This window comes from Aotus nancymaae, unplaced genomic scaffold, assembly GCF_030222135.1.
Source record: "Aotus nancymaae isolate 86718 unplaced genomic scaffold, 86718_ANA_hifiasm-v0.15.2.pri h1tg000003l, whole genome shotgun sequence".
Lineage (NCBI taxonomy): Eukaryota > Metazoa > Chordata > Mammalia > Primates > Aotidae > Aotus > Aotus nancymaae.
This window is the reverse complement of record NW_026988414.1, coordinates 71,573,693-71,596,924: the sequence shown is the minus strand read 5'-3', so window position 1 is coordinate 71,596,924 and position 23,232 is coordinate 71,573,693. Positions and strand designations below refer to the sequence as shown.

The following is a 23,232-nucleotide window of genomic DNA, read 5'->3' as shown; positions in this document are numbered from 1 at the left end:
ACCTATACAAGTCAGCCCTAAAGCCATTTTTGCACATAAAAAATAAAATCAGATAAAATCATTTATAAGTAACGTAGCAGATTTTCCCATCATATCCTGCTTTGCACTAGAAAAAAAAGGTGTACAATAACTTGAGCTTTAGGGAATGACAAAAGGTGGCTTTTGTATCCGAAAATCAGAATGACCAGTGCTAGAACACAATAACTGAATAGAAGTTATTAAGCTGAAATAAATCCACTGTTCCATTTTATAGACTTCAGAGTAAGAGAAACTTGAAGGTAGAAGGGACCTTTGAAATTACTTGTTATTAGCTCAACCCTTCAGTTAAGAGATGAACCTGCATTTTAAAATATGGCCTTAAGTACCCAAAGTTCACAATTAAAAGTGATAAAACCTTGAAAAAGTTATAAAAGTATTAGTCAGTGGTATTATTTTTAATGATATCATTACTTTTCCACAATAAGTGGAACCCTGATCCCCACATGCACACATGTTAACTTTTCACCAGCAATCCTATATGTGGGAATCCAAAATACAGAAAGACCATAAGCAAGAATGTGTTCATCACAACATTCTTTATCACAGCAAAACAGTAAAAACAACTTCAATACAGGGGAACACACAATTAGCAGCAGAATGCAGAGGAATAAAGAACATAGGCTTTGAAGTTGCAAAGACCTGGATTCCAATGCCAACTTTTCCACATGACAGGCTGTGAGACCTTTGGCAAGGCACTTAATATTTGAGACTCAGTTTCTTCATCTGTGGAACGTGAAGATATTGCCATTTTCCTCACAAGACCGTATAAAACAGTAAATACATGTGAAAGAGCATGGCATAGTACCTGGAACTCAGGGAGTGTTCTATAAATACTACATTTATTAGCCACTATTACTATATTTGCTCCCTGCTCCCTGGATTCTTATAAATACATTTAAAATAATGGTTATAGGAAAATCTGTATGTACTGGCATGGAAGGATCTCCAACACACTAAGTGAAAAAACAAGTTGAAAACAACAATAGGTAGCATAATCCTCCTTATGTGTAAAAAAACAAAACTATACACACATATGCACATGTAAGGGAAGATATTAAAAGGGGTTATTTATGGGTCTAAAAAATAGAATTTGTGAGTAGAAGTGATAAAATATTCTATTCTATGTACTTTTATATTGTTTGACTGCAAACAAACATATATTTATGTATTTTTAAGTAAGTCTTTAAAATAAAATGGTTTAAAGGTAATATGACAACAAAGAAAAATGGTATAATGTCAAGGGAAAACATTCAAGTCATACATACACCATGATTACAATGTAAAAAGATAATGTGCCATATAGACAGTAACTAGAAAGAAACATACCAAACTTATATCAGTGGGTCTGAATGACTTTTTTTGCTGCTATTTACAAAATTTTTGAATCAAACAATTCTCTTCATTCTAAATGAATCCAAAATTTGGGTTCTATTTTAAAATCATCTTTCATTGGCTTGTGTTCCATGACAAAGTTAATTTTTCAAAATCTTAAACACAAAATTTTTTTTTACTTCACTTAGCTTTCCAGTCAATATGATCTTACCTACAGTCATTTCCTCTGACTGCTCTCCGATTATTGATGCAACTTTACCCAGAAGTCTAAACACTTACCAATGATATGGCAAATACCTCCCAATGGCATGGAAGTCACTAACACAAAAAGCGTTTGGAAAAAAGACTACTAAATAGAGCCTCCATATAATAGGATTTATTAAGGTTACCCCAATATTTTAATTGTGGTAGAGAAAAACTCATAAGAAACCAACAACGATCAATCAAGCCAACAGAAAAAAATCTACACTTTCAAATAATTTAATAGAATTACAAAATATTTTTAAAGTTCACAAAGAAACAGTAAGGCCATTCTACGTAGGTACAGTACTTTATAGTTTATAAACAATTTTACATTTGATTTTTCTGACAATCCAGTTAGGCAGGCAAGGTATTATTCTTGCCTGCCTATGTCCCCCAACTTACAGATGTATGTGAAGTTGTAGATCCACAAGTCACACCCCATATCCTCTGCCTTCATACATGTCTTTTCACTATCCTACCATCATGTATTAATTTTCATACAGTTTACTTAAAGCAGTCACAATTGTTATCTTCTTTGAGCATTCATCCCAGAATTCTATTATCTCTTTTGTGCCTCATTCTGACAGGCAGAGCAACGCATCAGTCCTTTCTTTTAGATGACTCAGTAAGATCAAAGATCTTTCCAAAGATGATAAAACCAAAAAACACTAAAACCACAGCATATCCAGGAGGATGACCAAGCTCACAAAAGATCTGAAAACTAAGTAATGTGAAGAGAGGCTGAAGGAATTAAGGATGGTTAACTTAAAAAGGACAAGGCTGTGGGGGAAGGGCAGGGGCGCCCACACACACATGCAAACATGTACACATGAATATGATTAGACATGTGATGGGCCATCATATAAAGCAATTGGATTTGTGCTGTACGGCCCTAGGGGTTACAGACAAAGGCAATTCAACATTCATTCAACAAACATTTACTGGTTATCTTCTCTATGCCGGATGCTAATGCTACACTAGGGAAACAAAGGTGAAAAAGACAACCCAGCCAACCCTTTGGAGGTTGAAACGAGGAGAAGAGGTAAGAAAATAAATAATACAAAATAAAAAGTACTCAGGAAACTATGGACACACAGAATGGTGACCAAAACTCTTTTTGGAAGAGGAGGCTGGTGGAGAAAAATTCATTGACTAGCTAAGGAGTTTCAGAAGTGAACAAGGTGAGAAGTGGCTTAACAGGAAGAACAGCATGTGCAAAGGCACGGAGACCTGAAACTGTGTAGTTAATCTGAGTGGTGGAATGCAAGGTGCATGTTAGGAGTGACAAGAGACGAGGCTTTGTTGGGTTTGTGAGAACAGAGGTAAAGAATACAAAGGGCCTCATAATCTCCATGTCATGGAGTTTACATTCTAACACCCAAGATACAGAACACTAATGAGAGATTTTAAGTAGGAGAGTGGCATGCTCAGGAAAATATTTCAGAAAGCTCATTCTAGCAGGACAGACTTCACAAGGGTAACAGAGACAAAGAGACTAATTATTGTTAGTCCAGGTGGGGATAAAGATGAAAGATACCAATTCAGAGTCAAGAAATAGCTGAGAGGTAAAAAGCAAAAAGAAATATCAGCTATGGGAACAGGGGAAGAGAAGGTCTTCTTGATCTCAACTTGGACAAGTAGATGAACAGTGATGACCGAGGCAGGCAACACAAGACAAATCCATGCAATCATTCCAACAACATGAGAGATGGAGGCCAAGAACTGGTTTGTTCTTGTTTAGAGAAAGGGGATGAGGGAAGCAGAAGGGAAGATGACAGAGTTTAACTTTGGACTTGAGTAATGTAAGTAGCCTATTTAGTGAAGGTACCAAGTGGCACGTGAGAAAGAGTGGACTAAGAGAGTCCTTAGCTCACAGGTGGCAACAGAGAGCAGAGAGTCTATATAATAAGCTTTAGATACCAATATTTAATCAGTGAGTGAAAGAAAAGCCTGAAAGACAGATGAAGAATTAATCAGAGGAGAGATTATTCAGAAGACAGGGAAATGCTGAAAAAGGCAAGAAAAGACGGAAAAATGTAAGAAGGGTTGGGAGAGTGAAAACTACTGTATAAAGCAGAATTTTCTAACGGAAGTAATTCAACACAGAATGGACTACCCTGTAAGGCAATGAATCACATCATGAAATAAATGGTTCAGGCAGAAGCTATAGAGTCCTCAGTGAAGAATGTCCACTCTAAACAGAGAAGACCTGCATTGCACAGACTGCTGTCATGTCATCTTCCCCAAGGTCCCTACATATCTTTACAGTAATCTGCCCTTCTTCACAATACAAGATTGTGTTCCTACTCAATTCCAACCCTCCTCCCTTACTGACCATTTTCTATCACCAGTCCTTTACTTTTTACTTTTTCCTCCACCTCCATATGTCTCTATGTCTAACCTCAGATGGAAAAATACCTTCCATTTATCCTATTGTCCCTGATCTCTATTTTTCTCCACCTTTTACTACTGAACATACCCAATCTCTACCATCTATTCACTATAATCCCCTATAAAAAGATTTCTGAGTCCATCACTCTACAAAAATAAAAAAATAAAACTACTGACGAAGGACATCTGATTTACCGACAGCTCGTTCCAGTTCCTGCTTACTCAGTTCTCCAGTCCCTTGATCTCTTCCGCAGTTTTATGGCAGAACTGACCAACCCCTCCTTATTGCAGTTATTTCTTTCGCTTTTGTAATGAAGCAGAGAGGCTTATAGGAAGCACTCTGGACCGAGAATCAGAAGATCTATGTTCTAGACCCAACTACAACACTAATTACCTGTGAGCCTCCCCACCTCCACTCCTACTCATTCCTCAGATCTCAGTTCTTGTGAGACACCCTAACACCCAGACAAGGTTATGTCACTCCAGTATCCACTTTCTCTAAACCTATTCTCCTTTGTAGTGCTTATCACAATTTTTTAATTATATAATTAGTAGCTGGATGGCTATCTTTCCTACCCACACACCAGACTGTAAACTCCATGAAGGCAGAGAGCATATGCCTTGCACCTCATCTGTGCAAAATAAAAAACCTGTCAATTGAGTAAATGTTGAAACAGATGTGAAGACTACTTCCTAAGAGACTGCTTACATTATTTTTATTATTCTAATAAAATTACTAACATTTTAGTTACTTACAAAATTATCGGTAAAACTTTAAACAAAAGCTCCATCTATTACCTGATACATGGTGAACTACATATGAATTTCCTTACAAAATAGATCATGAGTAACAGGAACTTTTTTCCAAGATAGTTATATTTCTCATGCCCATCTAAGAGACAGTTGGATCAGTAACCTACATTCAGCACCAAAATGTGTTCTAAACCGTATATGGACTGAATGTGCAAATGTAGATTTTGACACAAGTAATGTTTGACATTAAAACACCGTTGTTTACGTAGCTGTTTAGAGAATACCCACTGGTACTTTAGGTTTAAAGCTGTTCTTTAACACTGGCAAAAGCCATGAGTTACATACACACACTGCGAGGAAATGAAAAGTTTATCAGTCACGTTACCTTGCAGTGTGATTTTAAATATTATTTCATATAAATCAGGGAAAAACAAGTACTGGATCTGCGGTAAGACTGCTTTCAAATGTAAAAATTTCATATCTCACACAAGTGAAAGTTTTGTCAAGTTTTATGGTACGCCACCTTGGACAAACTAACAGATTACATGCTAATTTGCCCTTCAACTGCTGAGTGTATCCTGCTCAACAATACCGTGAGGTCCTTCCTGGAAGGCTCGGCATTTTTGTTCGCTGGTCCCCTTAAGTAAATAGGAACGCAGGTGATTTCAGTAATCAACAATATTCCAAAACAGAACTGCAAATGGTTTTTGAGGTTCAATATGTTTATACATTGCCATCCGAAAACATAGTGCAAGTACTTAAATCCGATGCTTAGACAATTCCCTTGGTTAAGAGTGGTTAACAGGCTGTAAATATAGTTGCAATCCCCAGGAAAGGAGAGGCATTTCATAACGGAAACACTAACAGATACGATCACTCCGAGCCGCTCTCCAAGGCGTCCTCATCGTTAAGTCAACACCAGGGGTTTTGAGCAGGCAATTGTGCCCCTCTGACACCCCCGCTCTTCCGCAGACTCCTGCTCCAATCCCCACGCGAGGAGTCCCTCGAGACCAGCCAGCGCTTCCCCGAGACTTCGGAGGCTGGGAAATCCCTGGTCAGGGAACTAGGAGTTCAAGTCCCCTCCCCTTTCCTTTCCTGAAAATTAATGAATTGGCCATCCGATTGTTTATTTAATGAGGTGTGTAGTGGCCTCTACTGGTGCTAGTGTGAGCACAAGAATGTCCCACTCTTACAAGTGGGATGAGCCTGGGGGAGGGGAGAGAGGCGAGGGGTGAACCTGCCTCCAGGTACAAAGCGCGGAACTGGACCCCCGCGCTCCCGATCTGCCCCTCGGCAGCTGCCCGTCCCCCGGCGGCGCCCCCTCTCGCCCTTCCCCTCCCCACCATGCGCTATCCCCTTTCTCTTCGGCAACCTGAGCCGAGGCAGAGAAGTTCCTGCACGTTTCCTCCAGGATCCTAAACAAAAACACCGCAGCGGCCGGCGCCGGAGCCGGAGCCGCGCCCCCGCGCCCCCCAGGCCCGCGCCCGCCGCTTACCTGGGGATTGCGGCGCGGAGCCGCTCCTGGCAGCCGCGGCGCCAGGCGCCCGGCGCCCGAGCAGCAGCAGGCAGTAGAGCCAGAAGGAGGAGGTGCTGAGGAGTCGCCGGGCTCCCCGCTCCGCCGCCATCTCTTCCCCGAGAGTGAGTGGCGGCGGCGGCGGCGGCGACAGCGCCGCGGAGCCCTTGCCTCCTTGCCTCCCGCACGCCTCAGCCGGTCCTCGCTGCAGGCTCGGCTCTCGCGGCCGCCGCTGCTCCAGCCCGGCCCGGCCCAGCCCGCGCGGCCCCTCTCGCGGGAGGGGAGACTCGGGGGCGCCTCCCTCCTGCAGCGGGGCGGGGAGGGGAGGAGAGCGGAGAGGGGGAGTCAGTACATTCCGGGGCGGTGGGGGGGGGTCGGTCTCCAGGTTCCAGGCGCCGCCACCCGCCGCCGACTCCGGCTCTACACACCAGCGCGAGGGGGGCGGAGACCGCGGACGGCGGGGGCGGGGGGCGGGAGTCCGGAGTCCCGGGCGCGCACGCGCGCCTCCCTCGCCTGCACCTCCTGGGCTCTGCGCGCGGTCCGCCCCCGCTCCAATCCCGGCTGCCGCCTCGCGGACCGCGGCGGGCCCGCTCCCCTCCCCCTTCTCCCCAGAGCCGCGGACGGGCGCGGGGCGCGCGCGTCGGGCGCTGCTGCTAGTGGCGTCAGGGAAACCCCGGAGAAGCGGATTCTCCTCCTCCTCCCTCCCACTCGCCACAGCCCCTCGGCCCCGCGCGCCCCCGCGCGCCCCCGCCTCCTTCTCCTCGCCCCGGGGACAAATTCCCCATCTCACCTCCCCAGACGCCTCTGGCTGCGGAGACCTGAGGACGAGAGGCGCTCCGAGCTCAGGCTGGTCCGGGAGGCCGGCGCGGGCGCGCACCTCTGCTCAGTCGGGGCCTGGAGCCACTATATAGGGCCTCAGAGGAAACCGAATGGCCTCCGGGAGGAAACCTGGGTGCGCAGAGGGTCGGCGTGGGGATTTATGTGCTCGCCAAAAACAATAGCGATCCCGCCCGGCTCTTGCTGGGCCTGGCGCGGCTCCCGTGGGAGGGGGCCGGCCGCGCCGCCGCTGACCTCCGGCTTCCAGGCCGGGCCGCCCTCGCCGCGCGTTTCCCCCGGGCAGCGCCGGGACCCGCCCGGACCGCGGGGCCCGCGCCCCCACCCGCGTCGCTCGGCCCGGGTCCAGGGAACTAGGCGCAGACAAAGGTGCCCGCTGTCCACTTCCTCAGCTCGTGCGGGGACCCCGACCGAGCCCTGGGACTCCCCGGGGGGCAGTCCTCTCGCAGTAACTGCTTCGTTTTACCTGTACCTTTGCGGGACACTTCGCGCTTTCCTACCTGGGAATCACGTCTTTCGCTGATAAACCGGGGAGCAAGCGGGATATGATTTTAAACCACTTAGCAATCGTGAGGCAGCACCCAGGCTACCCAAAGTTAGGAGAAAGCAGTCTGTAGTTCCACCGCTGATGAGACTATTGATCATTTTATATACTGCACCCATGGAAATTTTTTAAAGAACATTTCTTTGTGTGATTATGCAATTAGAGTCATATTTGGTGGTTAATAGGAGTTCGGTTTTATTCACTCTTCTGTATAGTCGATAACCGAAATATCTTGCTTCCCACAAGAAAATGGCTATTTCACTGACTAATATAACCCTCTGTGCTTTCTCGTAGTTACTTTCTTCAGATATTTTATTCTGAAGCACCAAGAGGAACAATATAAGGCGTGGAACATCGGGAGGGAAGAGCCTAGAATCTTCATAAAACCACTTAAATCATCAAAACGGTGAAATTAGGAATTTTCATCCCAGTTCTTTAATAGAGCAAACACAGGCTTATGGTTTTTCACTAGGAAAGCCATTTAAATACCTTTTTGTTTTGGTTAGAGTTGTTAACCAGCAAAAATATTTCCTAAATACCCGTGATTGACCTGTTAAATTAGAAATAGATTACCTCCCAATTATTTCACAAGTATTTGCTTAATTAACCTTTAATAATCACATCATTATTCAGTTTTTCTGAGATAATTAATGAGAAAAGCTCTTTGGAAACTAAATTGCCTTGCAAATGTTAATTTCCTGGTATCTTTTCTAAGTCTGGAAAAATTTCATTATATTAAATCTATAACATGTGTAATATGACTTCTGAAATGAAGCTTACATTTATCTCCAAGTTTTGAAAAATATATGAGTTGTGGCTAATAACAGGCTGATTTTCATATATGACTTCTCTGAACTGTCTCACTGATTGATCAGCCCACTGTGTATATCAAGTTTATATCAAAAAGTTTAAAGCACTTGCATGTTTCTGACTTGTGATTAAATCACAATTTTAATAAAACCCACTTTATTAAACCACTAATAGATGGAGCCCCAGATTAAAGCTATAGATTCTGAATCAGTTCAAGATAGTTAAATAACTCCAGCACACACTTGAATTCAGCTCCTTTGTTTCAAAGTCACTGACACTATCAACATGCCCTTTAAAAATCATCATTGAGTAATTAACCTGTTCTTTGTTTAGTAAAGCATAACTGAGAAAAGATTTTCTTAGGCATCTCTTTTATCGTTCTTATTCTCCCAACAAGATTTTCAACAAATACTTCAGTCTGCACCTATACTGCTAATCAACACTTTTATGTTGTTTAAACTATCAATCTATGAAGAGATATTAAACCACTCATGAAATTAACACTTTTTTTATCTAAGTAAAGTTAGAACATGAGGTCCATGTTCAAGGAATAGTGCACAAAGAAACTTCAGAGCAAAGAAAACAGAGTGGCCATTGTATGTCAGTAAAAGTTATCGAAATGCAGGCCAAAAATAACTAGACCAATATCTTGTGAAATTTATGCTAAGTATATTTTGATATAAAAATTAAATGTTAAAGCCTATGAATATAAAACTTGGTAGGAATCTTATTCTCTACAGTAAAAGGACTATTTTTTTCAACATTAGAAAGGACATACAATTCAGTGTTTAACTGCTGGCAGTAATGAGATTCTGCAGCTGATTCCCTGGCTGAATCCCAGTATCTGAGGTAGAAAAGAAAGCTAGTCCCCTGACTAGCAGATCTCAGGATAGAACACTTCCTAGTCATAGCAGACTTCAACTGGAAGTTGCCCCAGTCTTAAGAAGGTGATTTTCTTCTGCACAGAGATAGATATTTTTGTATTTGCCTTTTACATTCCACTAGGTAAGAATTTTTATTTTCTCCCTGTCTCCTTGAAAAGCCACCTGTCCTAGGAGCCATCTCTGATTAAGTGTAATTAAAAAGGATGTGTGCTCCTTTTTAAGTACAACGCCTGCTCAATATTAATTTTGCTTGTCACATGTTGCTTAGTTAATCACATATCTTTAGTTCAACAACAATCTATTAATTCAACAAAAATTATTGAACACCTGTTTTCACCAAGATGCTGGGATAACAAAATTATTGGTTCATTCATTTAATATTTATAAAGTACATCCTGTGTCTCTGGTCCTGGCCTGTGTTAAGGGAAGACAGTGATGAGCCAGATAAACAAAGCTCCCAGTCTAGCAGAAAGGGTAAACAATTATAGCAAAGAAGTATAAGGACTGTTATGGTAAGGAAAGATAAGGAGTGTGGGAAAATTTAGTAAGAGCATATAAGTTGACTAAATTGTGTGTGGGGGTGGGGGATGGAGAATTATAGAAGCATTGGCCTCTAAACTGAGACCTGAAGAGAGATAGGAGTCAGCCACGCCTACAGTTAGGATTTGACCTCAGATTTGCATTTTAGAAGGAACACTCAGGCTGCTTCTTGGAGTATAGTTTGGAAGAAGTCAAGACCAAAAAAAGAGTTTCAGATTTTGTTACAGTAGTCTGGGGAGGAGATGATGGTGGCCTAGAGTAAAGCAGAGGGGATTAAGAGAAGGGAACAGATAAGAGAGAGATTTAGGAGATAGATAGAAACAGCAGGGGTGTGTGGGAGATAGGAGATGTGGGTGACTCAAGTTTCAACTTGGGCAGCTGAATGAAAGTAGTGGCAATCACTGAGTGGGGAATGAGAAAGAGGAGCAGGTGGGAGGCAATGTTAGTTTAACTTTGGACAAGTAAATTTAAAGTACGTATGCATGCACAGGTACTTTAAATACATCTGAGTAGAAATATCAGTAAGCCATTCATTACTTGGATCTGGAGTTTAGCAGGGAGATAGGAGTGGAGAGGTGAGTCATAAGCATATTCTACATATGCCTAAATATAAAGTGCCTCTGAACATAGGTAAGCCTCCAATTTTCCAATTAAAAATCCACCCCACTCCCCCAAGTCCCTCAGTGGCTCATACCTGTAATCCCAGCACTTTGGGAGGCCAAGGCAGGCAGATAACTTGACCCCAGGAGTTCAAGACCAAAGTAGGCAACAGGGCAAAACCCTATCGATGCATTAAAAAAAAAAATTAGCTAGATGTGATGGCATGCACCTATAGTCTCAGCTACTCGGGAGAGAGGATCACTTGAGCCTGGGAGGTCAAGGCTGCAGTGACATTACTGTGCCATTGTACTTCAGCCTGAGTAACAGCGAGACCATGCCTCAAAACACAAAAACAAAAACAACCTCCCCCGTAAAACTTTGTGGCCAACTTGAATATATAAACTTTTAGCGATATAGATGAAATAACTAGGGCTCTGCAGCTATAAAAAAGAATGAGATCATGACTTTTGCAGGAGCATGGATGAAGCTAGAGGCCATTAATTATCCTCAGCAAACTAGCACAAGAACAGAAAACCAAATATCATATGTTCTCGCTTGTAAGTGGGAGCTAAATGATGAGAACGTAAGAACACAAAGAAGGAAACAGCAGACATTGGAGTCTTCTTTAGGATAGAGGGTGAGAGGAGGGACAGGAGCAGAAAAAATAACTTTTGGGTACTGGGCTTAATTCCAGGGTGATGAAATAATTCATACAACAAACTCCCATGACATGAGTTTACCTGTGTAATAAAGCTTCACATATACTCCCAAACCTAAAATAAAAGTTAAAGGAATAAAATAAGAAAGGAAAAGTTGGGAAAAAAGAAATAATCAGGCTCTACTTATAATATTTAATGTATTAATTTAATTGTGCTTACTTTAAATTACATATAATTTTTTAAATGATTTTATTGAAATTCTTCATAGTGTCTTCATCATCAGAAGTGTTGAATTTTGAGTCTCTAACATAGTTTCCCAGGACATACCATCTTCACTTCTACCCAAGTTTTTAACTCTATATATAATGCTGTCACTGGGAATTTTATTCCAAGCCATAAGTATCTAATCACACTACATCATTCATCCTGTAATTATATTCACGTACCATATTGCTTTTTATAGTGACTTTTAAAGACTTGTTTACAAGGACATCCAACACTGCCAAGTGTGAAGATATTTCCCTAGATATAATTTTAAGGTCTGTGTTCAATTTGTTTCCTTTCTTACCAATTCTGTCAGGTGGTTTTGTATGAGCATTGAATGAGATCATTTCTTGCTCATGTATATTCCCCAAAAAAGCATTTTGTTGTTCAAAATAATTGAGACCATCCAGTAATATGAAGGGCTCTTTTTTTTTTTTTTTTTTTGAGACAGGTTCTCACTCTGCTGCCCAGGCTAGAGTGCAGTGAGTGGCACAATCACAGCTCATGCAGCCTCAGCATTCCAGGCTCAACCAGCCCTCCCACCTCAGCCTCCCAAGTAGCTGGGACTACAGATGCATCCCACCATACCCAAATAGGCTAATTGTTTTGGTTTTTTGCATAGACAGGGTCTCACTATGTTGCCTAGGCTGTCTTGAACTCCTGGACTCAAGCAATCTTCCCGCCTTGGCCTCCCAAAGTGTTGGGATTATATGTGTGAGCCACCACAACTGGCCGTGAAGGACTTTTAAGATCAGAATATAAAGTGACTCCCTGTTTTCTGATTTTGGTGGTAGGAGGAGAGGGCTCTGTTTTATATTCAGGTATGTACAGTAATGCCAAGAGAGTGGTTGAGATTGCCCCAGGAGAGTTTAGGATGGAACCAGGACTGAGGATTGAGGACTGGAACCAAACTGGAAGAACACCAACACATTAAGCAGAGCAAAAAGAGAAACTTGCAAAGAAACAAGCAGACATGTAACAAAACCAGGAGCAAGTGGTATCACAGAACCCAAGAAAAAGTGTTTCAGGAATGCAGAAGTGGTCAATAGTGTCACACACTCCTGAAAGATCAAATAAGGTAAGAGCTGGAAATCATTCATTGTATTTAGTGATAAGGTGGGTAGTCAAGTACAACCTTAGTAAGTAAGTTGCAGTGGAGAATAAGGTCACCTACTTGATACGGCTTGTCACTGAGTATGAACTACTTCTTCAAGAAGTTTACCTGTAATAGGAAGAAAAAAATGGCAACTCTAGAATAGATTTTAAGAGGGGAGTAGATTTAAATGCTGATGTAGGGAGCCAACAGAGAGGGAAGTGTTGAAAATTTAAGAGAGAACAGGGATAATTGATAGCTTTAGAAACGGTGCAGTAGATAATTTGGCAGCCGTTATTCTGCAAAGCCCGTGATTATCTGACCTCAGTAGTCTCGGGCAACTGGCAGAAGGCAAAAGAACTTCACAGAACAGAGGCACACCCTGGCCCTGTGGTTTCCAGGCAGGCTTCAGCCGTATCTGAGCATGTTTAGTTCTGGTAGTATCTTAATGAATACTGAAAATAAGAGGCAACATCCTGACATTTGCTACCTAGTCCCCTAAAATTCTAGCCTCAAAAGACACATGGCTGGGTCCCAACAGACAGCAATTGCAAAATAAGGCAGTCCAGCTTTCCAGCAAAAATGATAGGATCTTGCTTTTAGGTTGCAAGTAACAGAAATCCAATATAAAATACTATCTTAAGCAGAAAGAGATTTAATTAGAAGGACCCTGGTATCCTATGACAGGGCTTTGAGAATGGAACTGGAGACTGGAGCACCTTTAAAAAACCAGAAAATCTTCTTTTGGAGAACCTCTTTTCTCTTTGCCGTTCTCTGAATCTGTCTCAGCTTTACTCTTGCTGCAGAATGGCTCTCACTGTGTCCTAGTCCACATGGCAGTAAATGGCTACTACCAACTTAAAATTACCCTGTTACAGTCTGATTCTGACTGCTAGTTCCAATTACAAATTTCCCAGTGAACGGATTGATTGCCAGTCTTGGTTTAGGTGCCCACTTCAATGGCCTCAGAGAGGCCATTGCGTGAGAGTTGCAATATGGAAGCTCCCAGGGCAACCAACCAGTAAATAAAGGTGGAGTGTGCAATTCACAGGAAAGGGGTGCCAGTCAAGCAATTCAACAGGCATCTTTTGCAGCTGGGTTCTATTTGTCACTTTATCCTAATAGCCCAGCCTGGTATCTGGTGCTTAATAAATATTTGTCCAAAGGATAAATATTTAGTTTTGATATAAAGATTATTTAAATTGTGGAAGGGAAGGAATTTAGACACCAGGTCAAGGGATTTGCTTGGATGGGAGGAGCCAGAAAGGAAGGAGGCCGAGATGGATATGTGCAGATAGGGTCATAGGTGAGAGGATACAAAGTTCATTCTTGAGGGTCTTGATATCCTTCTTCCATGAAGTAGGCAGCAAAGTCATCTGCTGCAAGGTGGTAGAGTGTTTAAGGAGAGTAGTAAATGCCTGAAAGAGTCACAGAGGGGATTAAGAGAGGGAACAATCTAGGGGTATGGCTGAAATTAGTAATAATACATTTGTGATTTTTCTCTATGTGGTACTCATGAGGCAATAAATGGTTAAGAGAAGAGAAGGTAGATGATTGGATTGGCCTAAAGTTGAGGATTTCTAAGCATGGGCAAAGATAAAAAACAAGAATGGAAGGACTCAAGGATGTTGAAAAGTGAATTATTTCAGTGACAAGTGACATGGTTTAGGCTATATAGGGAAGGAAATAAATCCAGAATGGGCAGAACGACTAGGGGAAAATGGGAGTGTCTGGGAATTGGAGCACTTAAGAAGATCAGAGTAGATTTTCAATGTATAAGTAAGAAGTAAGAAGATAAAGATAGAAGGTCATATATTTGAGACTAGAATATTGAAGAAGAGTCAAGGAAGCCAATAAACTTTTAGGTAACGGTATTTGGTGCTCCATTTGCTTTTTGGTGTGTTACTTGTGTGTTTTGGAAATGTTAGGGACTTCCATTTCACTGCTGTATCCTGTTGCCTGTCACTGAGCTTGTATAACACACACACACGCATGCACACGCACACGCAGAGGCATGCATATTCCAAGCTGCTTTTCACAAAGGATTTGAGGCAGCCAAAAAAAGATTACCAGAGGACAACCAGATTCCTTATTCCGAGCTATGATCCTCCCCATCTCTCCACAATCTGCTCTCCAACACTAGGGTGCTGAACTAGACAACATAAAAACCTCAAGAATCTCATTTAAACCTTTAGCATATGTCCTTTTTCTAAGGGCTACCTATTTTGGTCCCTTTCTTTTATCCCTGCTGGGCCATGCTCACTGAGAAACTCCCAAGCAGAAGTCACCCTCAACTTTACCACTGATTGGGAAACAAGAAAGAGAGTTGCCTCTCTCCAGATTCTCCTGGAAAAGGAGTCAATGAGAATGTTATTCTGTATAGGCCTTTTCCTGCCCTCTGTTTTGCCATACAACCTCTTCCTAGGTATGGAAGGTGATGGGGAGAGAGAGAAGGCAGAGAGCAGGGACAGTGTGGCTAAAAGATGTGTCATCCAAAGGCCAATGAAATCGTCTAGGATGGGAAGACATGAAGTGGTGGAGAGAAAGAGTGTAAGCCACTTTACACTTAAGATACTTGAGGAGTGGGTCAGAAATCAGCCATGAATTGAAAGAAAAAAAAAAGACACTGAGTTGGTTGTCATGTAGTATGATCTGACTATATGTGTTCCTCCAAAATTCATATGCTGAAACCTAATCACCAAGGTGATGGTGTTAGGAGGTGAGGTCTTTGGGAGGTGATTGGATCATGGGATTAGTGCCCTTATAAAAGAGGCCACAGAGAGCTGCCTTGACCCTTTCACCATGTGAGGATACAAGGAGAGGCTGCCATCTATGAGAAAGTGGGCCTTGGCAAGACACTGAATCTGCTGTCACCTTGATCTTGGACTTCCCAGCCTCCAGAGCTGTGAGAAATAGATTTCTATTATTTATAAGCTACACAATTTATGGTTTTTTTTTAATAGAAGCCCAAATGAACTAAGACAACACAATTATCAGAATCAGACAGAATTCTTGTTTTGCTTGAGTTTGTTTTGCTTGGTTTTGTTTGTTTGTTTGTTTGTTTGTTTTTGACCAAGAATGTAAGTGAAATGATGGGGAAATGGCAGGGAGGGGGCAGTCAGGTGAATATTAACAACACCTACTGGTCACTTGAAATCTGAACAAATGAGGTCCACAGAAGTGGCCTCAGAAGACAGTCAGATTTCAAATAAAGCAGGAGATAGAAAGAGTGCCTGTGTGAGGACCATGGACGCGGAGGCGTCTGTTTACAATCCAGTGGAACTTCCGGGGGGAACAGAGGAAATGGTTGGGACGGATTCTCAGCGCTGCGAGCTTGTAATCCTAGGGAGGAAGCACAGAATATTATAAAACAAGCCCACCAGAATGAGGGGTTCTCACTTCGTGGTGACACTAAGCTAGTGTGTTGCATTGAGTACTGTAGACTGTGAAGAGCCTAGCCCAGCTTAACATAGCCTCTGCTGGTGTCTGGGTCAGTAGGCAGAGGAGGGCCAATCTATTGGTTCCTTAAACAAGGACTCTAGATTCTCCCCCACACACCCTCAGGTGGACGGCCAAGAACTGCAGCGGCTGAGGCAACACTGCAGGATGAGTAATGACCCAAGGGCAGACATGAGAGAGCTTCTTCCACTCAGGATTTTCTCCCAGGAGGGAAAGCCTCCTTACCACTTACCTCAGGCATTCCCAAACACAGACTCATCCAGGGACTATGTATAAAACACACACAGACTCCTGGGCCTCACTTAGTCCTCTTGAATTAGAAATTCCTGGGAATAAACACTAGGAATCTGCATTTTTGAGAGTTACCTGTTAGTTTCAGAATTTCTATATAGGAGGAACTTAAGGGTGGTAATGTGGTTGAATGACAGAAGTAAGCAAACAGACTATGTTTTTGTATAGTGACTTAAAGGGTAATCAACTTTATATATTTTGATATTCTTAAACCCAAACTTATCTAATTATACTAAAATAAACCAAAACATTAACTTATAATTTCCTACTTTTAGCACTTTTGCTGTTCCCAGCCTTTTTCCTACTTGTCATTATTTTAATTTGAAATCATACCTTCTTATTATGGGTGGTTTTTAAAAATCTTCTCTTGTTATATTACATTTATCAAGTTGTCCAATATTAAAGAAATACATGTTGTGGAATACCTAGAAAATGCCAAAACCAGATAGAAGGGAAAAGTTATCTGTATTCTCTTTCCCCACACCATTCTTAATGTTTAGTGATATCTCCTTCCATTTCTATTTCTCTCCACAAGTTTCTTTTTCTATATTTGTAATCATAATATACATGTAACACTATATTCTTCTTAAACATTTCATTATAAATACTACCCCATGTTATGTTATTATTCCTAAAAATAAATCTAACAGCTTCACAATATTATCTTGAATAGGTAAATCATAATTGTCTAAACCATTTCTTTATTGTGGGATGTTTGAAATTGTTTCTTCAATTCACAACTATTTATCAACTTCCTAGAGTATGTTAGGCAGGGTTCTGGGGCTTAGAAGTATAGTGGTGAACAAAGTAGTCAGATTCTCATGGGGCTTACATTTTAGTGGTTGGGGTCAGACTGGTTATAAACAAATGTCAGGTGATAATAAATGCCATGAAAACAAAAACAGGAAAACAGGGTTAGAGGACAACAGGGTTACTATTTTATATAGTAATGTGGCCATGAGTATATACGTAGTGATGAGTAGATTGGTCCATAATGCTTTTCAGTTTTTCAGATTATCTTGTCAAGATGGTTTACCAAAGAAAAAAATTATTGAATCAATGAATGTGAATTTTTTTAATATTCTTGAAATATATTGCTTATTAAATTACAAAGGGTTGTACCAATTTTATTACCACCTTTGAGGTGGGATTGTTGAGTCTTTACATTGTTTTATAAACACTGCTTATTCGAATTTCTCATTGATTTGAATGAGCTTTTAGTAAGTCAAAAACTGAACTTTGATCATATTTGCCACAAATAACTTGACCAGATTCCTGATTGATTCTTAACTTTGATGATGTGCTGCTCTCATTTTACATAACCACTGGTTGTCCCAATACTCTGTGCCGAGTAATAGTTTCTTATACTTTGGTTTGTGCAGTTTTATCACTTGAAGTGTATCAGGATTGATTTCAAGATTATTTATTTTGTACATTTATTTGTTTATTTTTACATCAATACTAACCTGTTTTAATTATTCAAGGGTAAGACCTTCTAATATCTGGCAGGGCTAATTACCCCTCATTATTTTTGCCTTTCACATATATGTCTGTGTGTGTGCATGTGTGTTATTATTATTATTATCATTATTATTATTATTTTGAGAGAGAGAGAGTCTCACTCTGTCACCCAGGCTGGAGTTCAGTGGTATGATCTAGGCTCACTGCAACCTCCACCTCCTGGGTTGGAGTAACTCTCATGCCTCAGCCTCCTGAGTAGCTGGAAATAGAGGTGTGCGCCACCACACTGGGCCAATTTTTGTAATTTTAGTAGAGACCAGGTTTCTCCATGTTGGCCAGGCTGGTCTTGAACTCCTGGCCTCAAACAATCTACCTGCCTTAGCCTTCCAAAGCGCTGGTATTACAGGTGTGAGACACCGTGCCGGGCCTGTGTGTGTTATTCTTTATGTTTTATTCTTCTAAATACATTGTATACTAATTTAATCAAATATTCATTCCAGTCTGCTCCCTATCATTATTATATTTTCGATGCTATTAGGAATAGGATTTCCTTTTCACCACATTTTAAATACATTATTGCTGTTATACAGTCTAGCTATTGATTTTTGTGTATTTATCTCATCCCACCATTTTATTGAACTCGGTTTTTATCAATTCAAATAGCTTTTTAATGGAATCTCTGGTTTTATAGATATACAATTCATTTTCTCTTACATTGCTCACAGGTTTTACTATGTTTTTGATAATGTTACTTGGTTTTGTAGGACTTATTAACATTACCTTTTTATTTTGAAATATACGTCTTATCAAAATAAAATTACTCTCTTTAATAAATGGCTTTGGTCTTGGATTTCACTTTGTGTTTATTTGTGCCTCAATATAATCTTTGCTTTTCTGTTATTTAAAAACTTTTTTCCTTTTTTCTTTTTTTTTTGAGACAGAGTTTTGCTCCTGTTGCGCAGGATGGAGTGTAATGGCATGACCCCAGCTCACTGCAACCTCCGCCTCCCAGGTCAAGCGATTCTTCCACCTCAGCCTCTTCAGTAGCTGGGATTACAGGTGTGTGCCACCACACGTGGCTAATTTTGTATTTTTAGTAGAGACAGGGTTTCTGCATGTTGGTCAGGCTGCTCCTGAACTCCCGACCTCAGGTGATCTGCCCACCTCAGCCTCCCAAAGTGTTGAGATTACAGGCATGAGCACTGCACTGGCCAGACTTTTTTCCTTTTTCTTTTAGCTATGCTTAGTGGATATCTGTGGGTGTGCCTGTCATTCATTCCTCCTCCAATCATGTGGTTACCACTTACACTACTATATTATTACAATGCAACCTTCATATCCTGGCCACAATTAATTGAGCTTGGTATAGATATCTGACCCAAGCTTGGCTAATCACAGTACCCTGATCCACTGTCTGTAGTTGACTGGTTCTTTCATGGGTAATGACCTAAATCAAACCCATAATGCTTTGACTTGAAGTACTGAGAGAATGAGACCAATAGTTTAAGGTTTAAAATTTAAAAACCAGGAACTGTCTGGGGCCATGTTTTTCAACATGTGGAGAAAACTAGTGTCCAGCAAAAGAGAATGAAGCCGATGCACAGAATCTTAGTCATGATGAATGAGACAACATTTGAATGCCATTAATGTCCCAGTTGCTGGTGTTTCTGAGGGCCAGCTGCAACTCTGCACCTATAGTCCATTCAGCTATACTTTCAGTTTTGTGAAATTCCTCAGTCTAGGTCCAATAAACCCTCCCTTTTCAGGTAATCATCTTAGATTTATCCTTGAGACAGGAATGCCAGGCAGGTTGCTTTCCAACTCCTAGAGGTGATAAATAATTATTTTGTATGTTACACTGGTCAGATCAGTTCAGCAGGGAGTTAATAGAGGTAAGGATAAAATACAGTGGTTTGGGTTATATTGATCCCACTCTCCTCACCTCTTACCTAGATGGTGTGAGTCACACTTCTCCCACTGGATTGAGATCCTAAGTAGCCCCAGTCTCGATACAACCACACTTTCTCAAAGTATGTATCTGAGCAGCAGAAAGTTAGTTTCATAGCCTCTGGATGAAGTGAGGGGAAAAGAGACCAGATTGATAGGCTTTGACAATGACATTCTCCTTTTCTAAAACATGCCCTGCAGTGCTGTCTTCTGGGCTGTCAGCCTGTACCTTTTGCCACTAAAGACAGTTAAAGAAGAAAAAGGATCACTTCAGGGAACTGACTTTTCAAAAGGAACATCCATCCTATCACCTCCCAGCACTCTCTGGGAACTGATAGTCAAAATCAGAGTTCCCAGGCATGTGACATTGAGGGGCACTGATCCCAGATGAAGACAGTATCAAAGATTACCATGTTTCCCTGACAGCTATGCCACCAAGAATGTCAAGATCTGTACGTCTGCTTTCAGGACATGGATTTACCATTTTGGATGGTTTTTAGTCTCTTACTGGCACCTTAGAAATCAAATTACTCTGCTAGTGCCAGAGGCCCCAGCTCACTGACTGAGCTACTAAATCAGACTAATTGAGGTAACAAATATGCTTGAATAGTGCTTCCTTGAGAAAATGCAACCTTCAGAAGACTTGACATTTACTTCTGACTTGGCCAAACTTATTGACAATTAGGCATTTCTGAGACTGCTTTTGATTTATATTGATTTAAAGAAATACAGAATGAATTTTAAGATTTCAAATAAACTTTTTCCCTGATTCAAACACAAACAAAAACACCAAATGGAAATTTGTAAGTAGAACATGAGTCTAACCCAAGTCAGTAACAATTAAAAGCTCTTATTGCCTGACAGCAGCTTTCAGATCTACAGGAAATGATTGGAGGGGTTTGGTGCAGTTTGTAATGGGCCAAGTGTCAACATCATAGATGCCTTCCAGAAATTATTACAATTGTTTGGCTACTGTGTTGGTGGTATCAGCAGGACAACTAAGAAGTATAATGTTACCAACAGCATACATTTCTTTCTTAGTCCTAGATGTGGTGCTTTGAAGACAGAAATGAGGTGAGGACAAATAACTTTTACTATTTCTGCCAACTTGACGGATAACGTCAAAACTGTCATTTTAGCTATTCTAATCATAATGAAACAAATATTAAGGAAAAATTAGAATATGCCTTTAATAGTTGGATTGCAACTTTTTGTCTTGATGTTTTTAGGGTTTTTTTGTTTGTTTGTTGTTTTGAGACAGGATCTCACTCTGCTGCCCAGGCTGGAGTGCGGTGGCATAATCACAACTCGCTACAGCCTCTACTTCCCAAGCTCAAGTGATCTTCCCACCTCAGCCTCTTAAGTATCTGGAACTACAGGTGCATGCCACCATGCCCTACTAATTTTTTACTTTTTGTAGCAATGAGGTCTCTCCATGTTTCCCAGGCTGGTCTCAAGCTCCTGGGCTCAAGCGATCCTCCTGCCCCAGCCTCTCAAAGTGCTAGGATTACAGGCCTGAGCCACCACACCTAGCAAGATTGTAAAGTTAATGGCAAGAAGGAAATATTTTAACATAATGCAATGTGATATAATTCAACAAATCTACCAGAACTGTGTAGCAGCCCAAAGAGAGAAGGAATTTTCCTGAAGACTAACGGGCAGCATGCTGATATGCTAAGCAGGCTGATATTTTAATCAACACCCTAAAATAAGGACCCAAAAATAAGCTCAAAAGATATTGAGGTTTTCTTTTAAATGAATTATTCATAGGCCAAATAGTAAATTAAAAATAACGTTATTGGCCAAAAACTCTGAAAGAAAGAGTAACCATGGTTAGTAGAGTCAGCTGTTATTCAGAAGAACTGGACTCTTCTTTTTTGTTCCTAGCTTTATCACTCACTCACTAGTTTACTTTCATAGTTTATCCAAAATCCCTGTGTCTATATGTATCAGATTACAGAGCTACTTCATCAACTATGAATAATGATATGGCGCTAATCAACATGGAAAATAACCTATGAACCACACGATTCATTTTTCTTCTGACTTTGATAGAAAAAGATATCTTATGAGAGAACATGATTATCTTGTAGGAGGTCAGCTCTGAATATCCCCAGCTTCCTTGATTAGCTATTATAAACTAAGAATTTTCCTATGCCGCTAAAGAGTAATTCTCCTGAAGCACAGCTTCAAGAGGCAGCATGGTTAGATTAGGAGGGAAAAACCTTGTAATCAGAGTTTGGCTTCCAGCTCTACCCTAGTTGAGCTTGTTTGTTAATACTCCATTAGTTTCCAATATAGAGAGACTCTGAGTACCATTGAGGCACAAAGGGAAGCGCCATTGGGTTACAGGTGGAGCTGAGCTACTGATTCCCTTAAGGCTTGCACTGGCTGAGTGGGGCCTGGGACAACTGGAGTCACCAGGCCTTTTGCAGACTCCATACTATGCTTGACCCCTGATATGCTATAAAAATAATACTAGTTTCTATGAGATCCATGATATTAAAAATGCTGAGTTGTCTAAGATTGGCCTTTCCCAGTCTGGAAATACAAAGGCTGAAATAGAATCAAAGCTTTAAAAAGCCTGGTGAACAGTGACAACTTGCCCCTATTGGGTTTTCTGTACTGCTCTCACTTTCCTCCTCTATCAGTTTTCCTCATTGCCGTCATAGAAATGATTCTAAACCCATGCTCTCCTGAAATCCCACCATTGATGCCTGTTGTCTACAGAGAAATGTCTAAACATGGCCTGTGAGGTTTGTCTTTCTCTAGCTTGCGCCTGTTTCTCTGGGCTTATCTCCTATCACTGCCACTCAAACCCCCGCAGCAAGATCACATGGCTTCCAGCTCCTTGGATACCCTGTGCTTTTTCATGCCTCCATGCTTTGCTCAAGCTGTGCCTTCTGATTAGAATGCATTTGCCTAGTAAATTGCAATCCTTCTTTCATATTTCAACTGCTTCCTCCTTTCTGATTGCCTGTCCACCTTGAACGTACTTCTGTGATTTCACTTTTGAGGTGTTATGATTTGCACCTCTGACTCTTCCACCAGGTCAGGGACCGTGTCTCATTTGTCTCAGTAACTCTGAGGGCTGGCACCCTAGGCAGTGCTGTAACGTTTGCTGGGCAGATGGACACACTGACAGATGGTTGAATGGATGGATGAATTCAAGTTAATGTGGTCTTGTTCACCAAATCTCAAAACTCTGGCACAGAAACTTTGTGAATAAAAAGATGTACGATTTTACATAATGGGTACTTGTTTGGTACTTGGCATGCCACAGTTTATCTTTTTATGTTAATCTCCTGTTTCTCCAAGAAGATTGTAAATTATCAATACACATACCAGCGAGGTGTGCTATAGTTGGTGCAAGACTTGATTCTTCTTAGTCTTTGTATTGCAAATGTCTGGTCTCTAACAAAAGTCCAACCACCTATTGTACCAGGGTTCCTCTTGAGAACAGCATTTTTAAAATAGGTGGCTGGTTATAACTGTGTGGAGATTAAGAATTGTTGGCAAGGCAAAAGGACCACCCTCCTTTAATTTCTGGGGGCATTCATATGAATTAGTAAGAA

The 23,232-nt window shown here is 41.3% G+C and overlaps 1 protein-coding gene across 4 annotated transcripts in view; it reads right to left on the bottom strand.

Annotated features, from left to right (window-relative positions):
* Nucleotides 1-6,596, bottom strand: part of NEO1 (neogenin 1) — a 249,381-nt gene extending 242,785 nt beyond the window's left edge. For 2 of the 4 annotated variants that reach the window (XM_021667498.2, XM_021667500.2), the window contains exon 1: nucleotides 6,254-6,596. In XM_021667498.2, coding sequence (XP_021523173.2) covers nucleotides 6,254-6,383 — 130 coding nt within the window. In that variant the 5' untranslated portion in view covers nucleotides 6,384-6,596. The remainder of the gene's footprint in view (nucleotides 1-6,253) is intronic. The other 2 variants (XM_064382335.1, XM_021667499.2) reach the window with 1 other exon arrangement.
* Nucleotides 6,597-23,232: the final 16,636 nt, after the last annotated feature.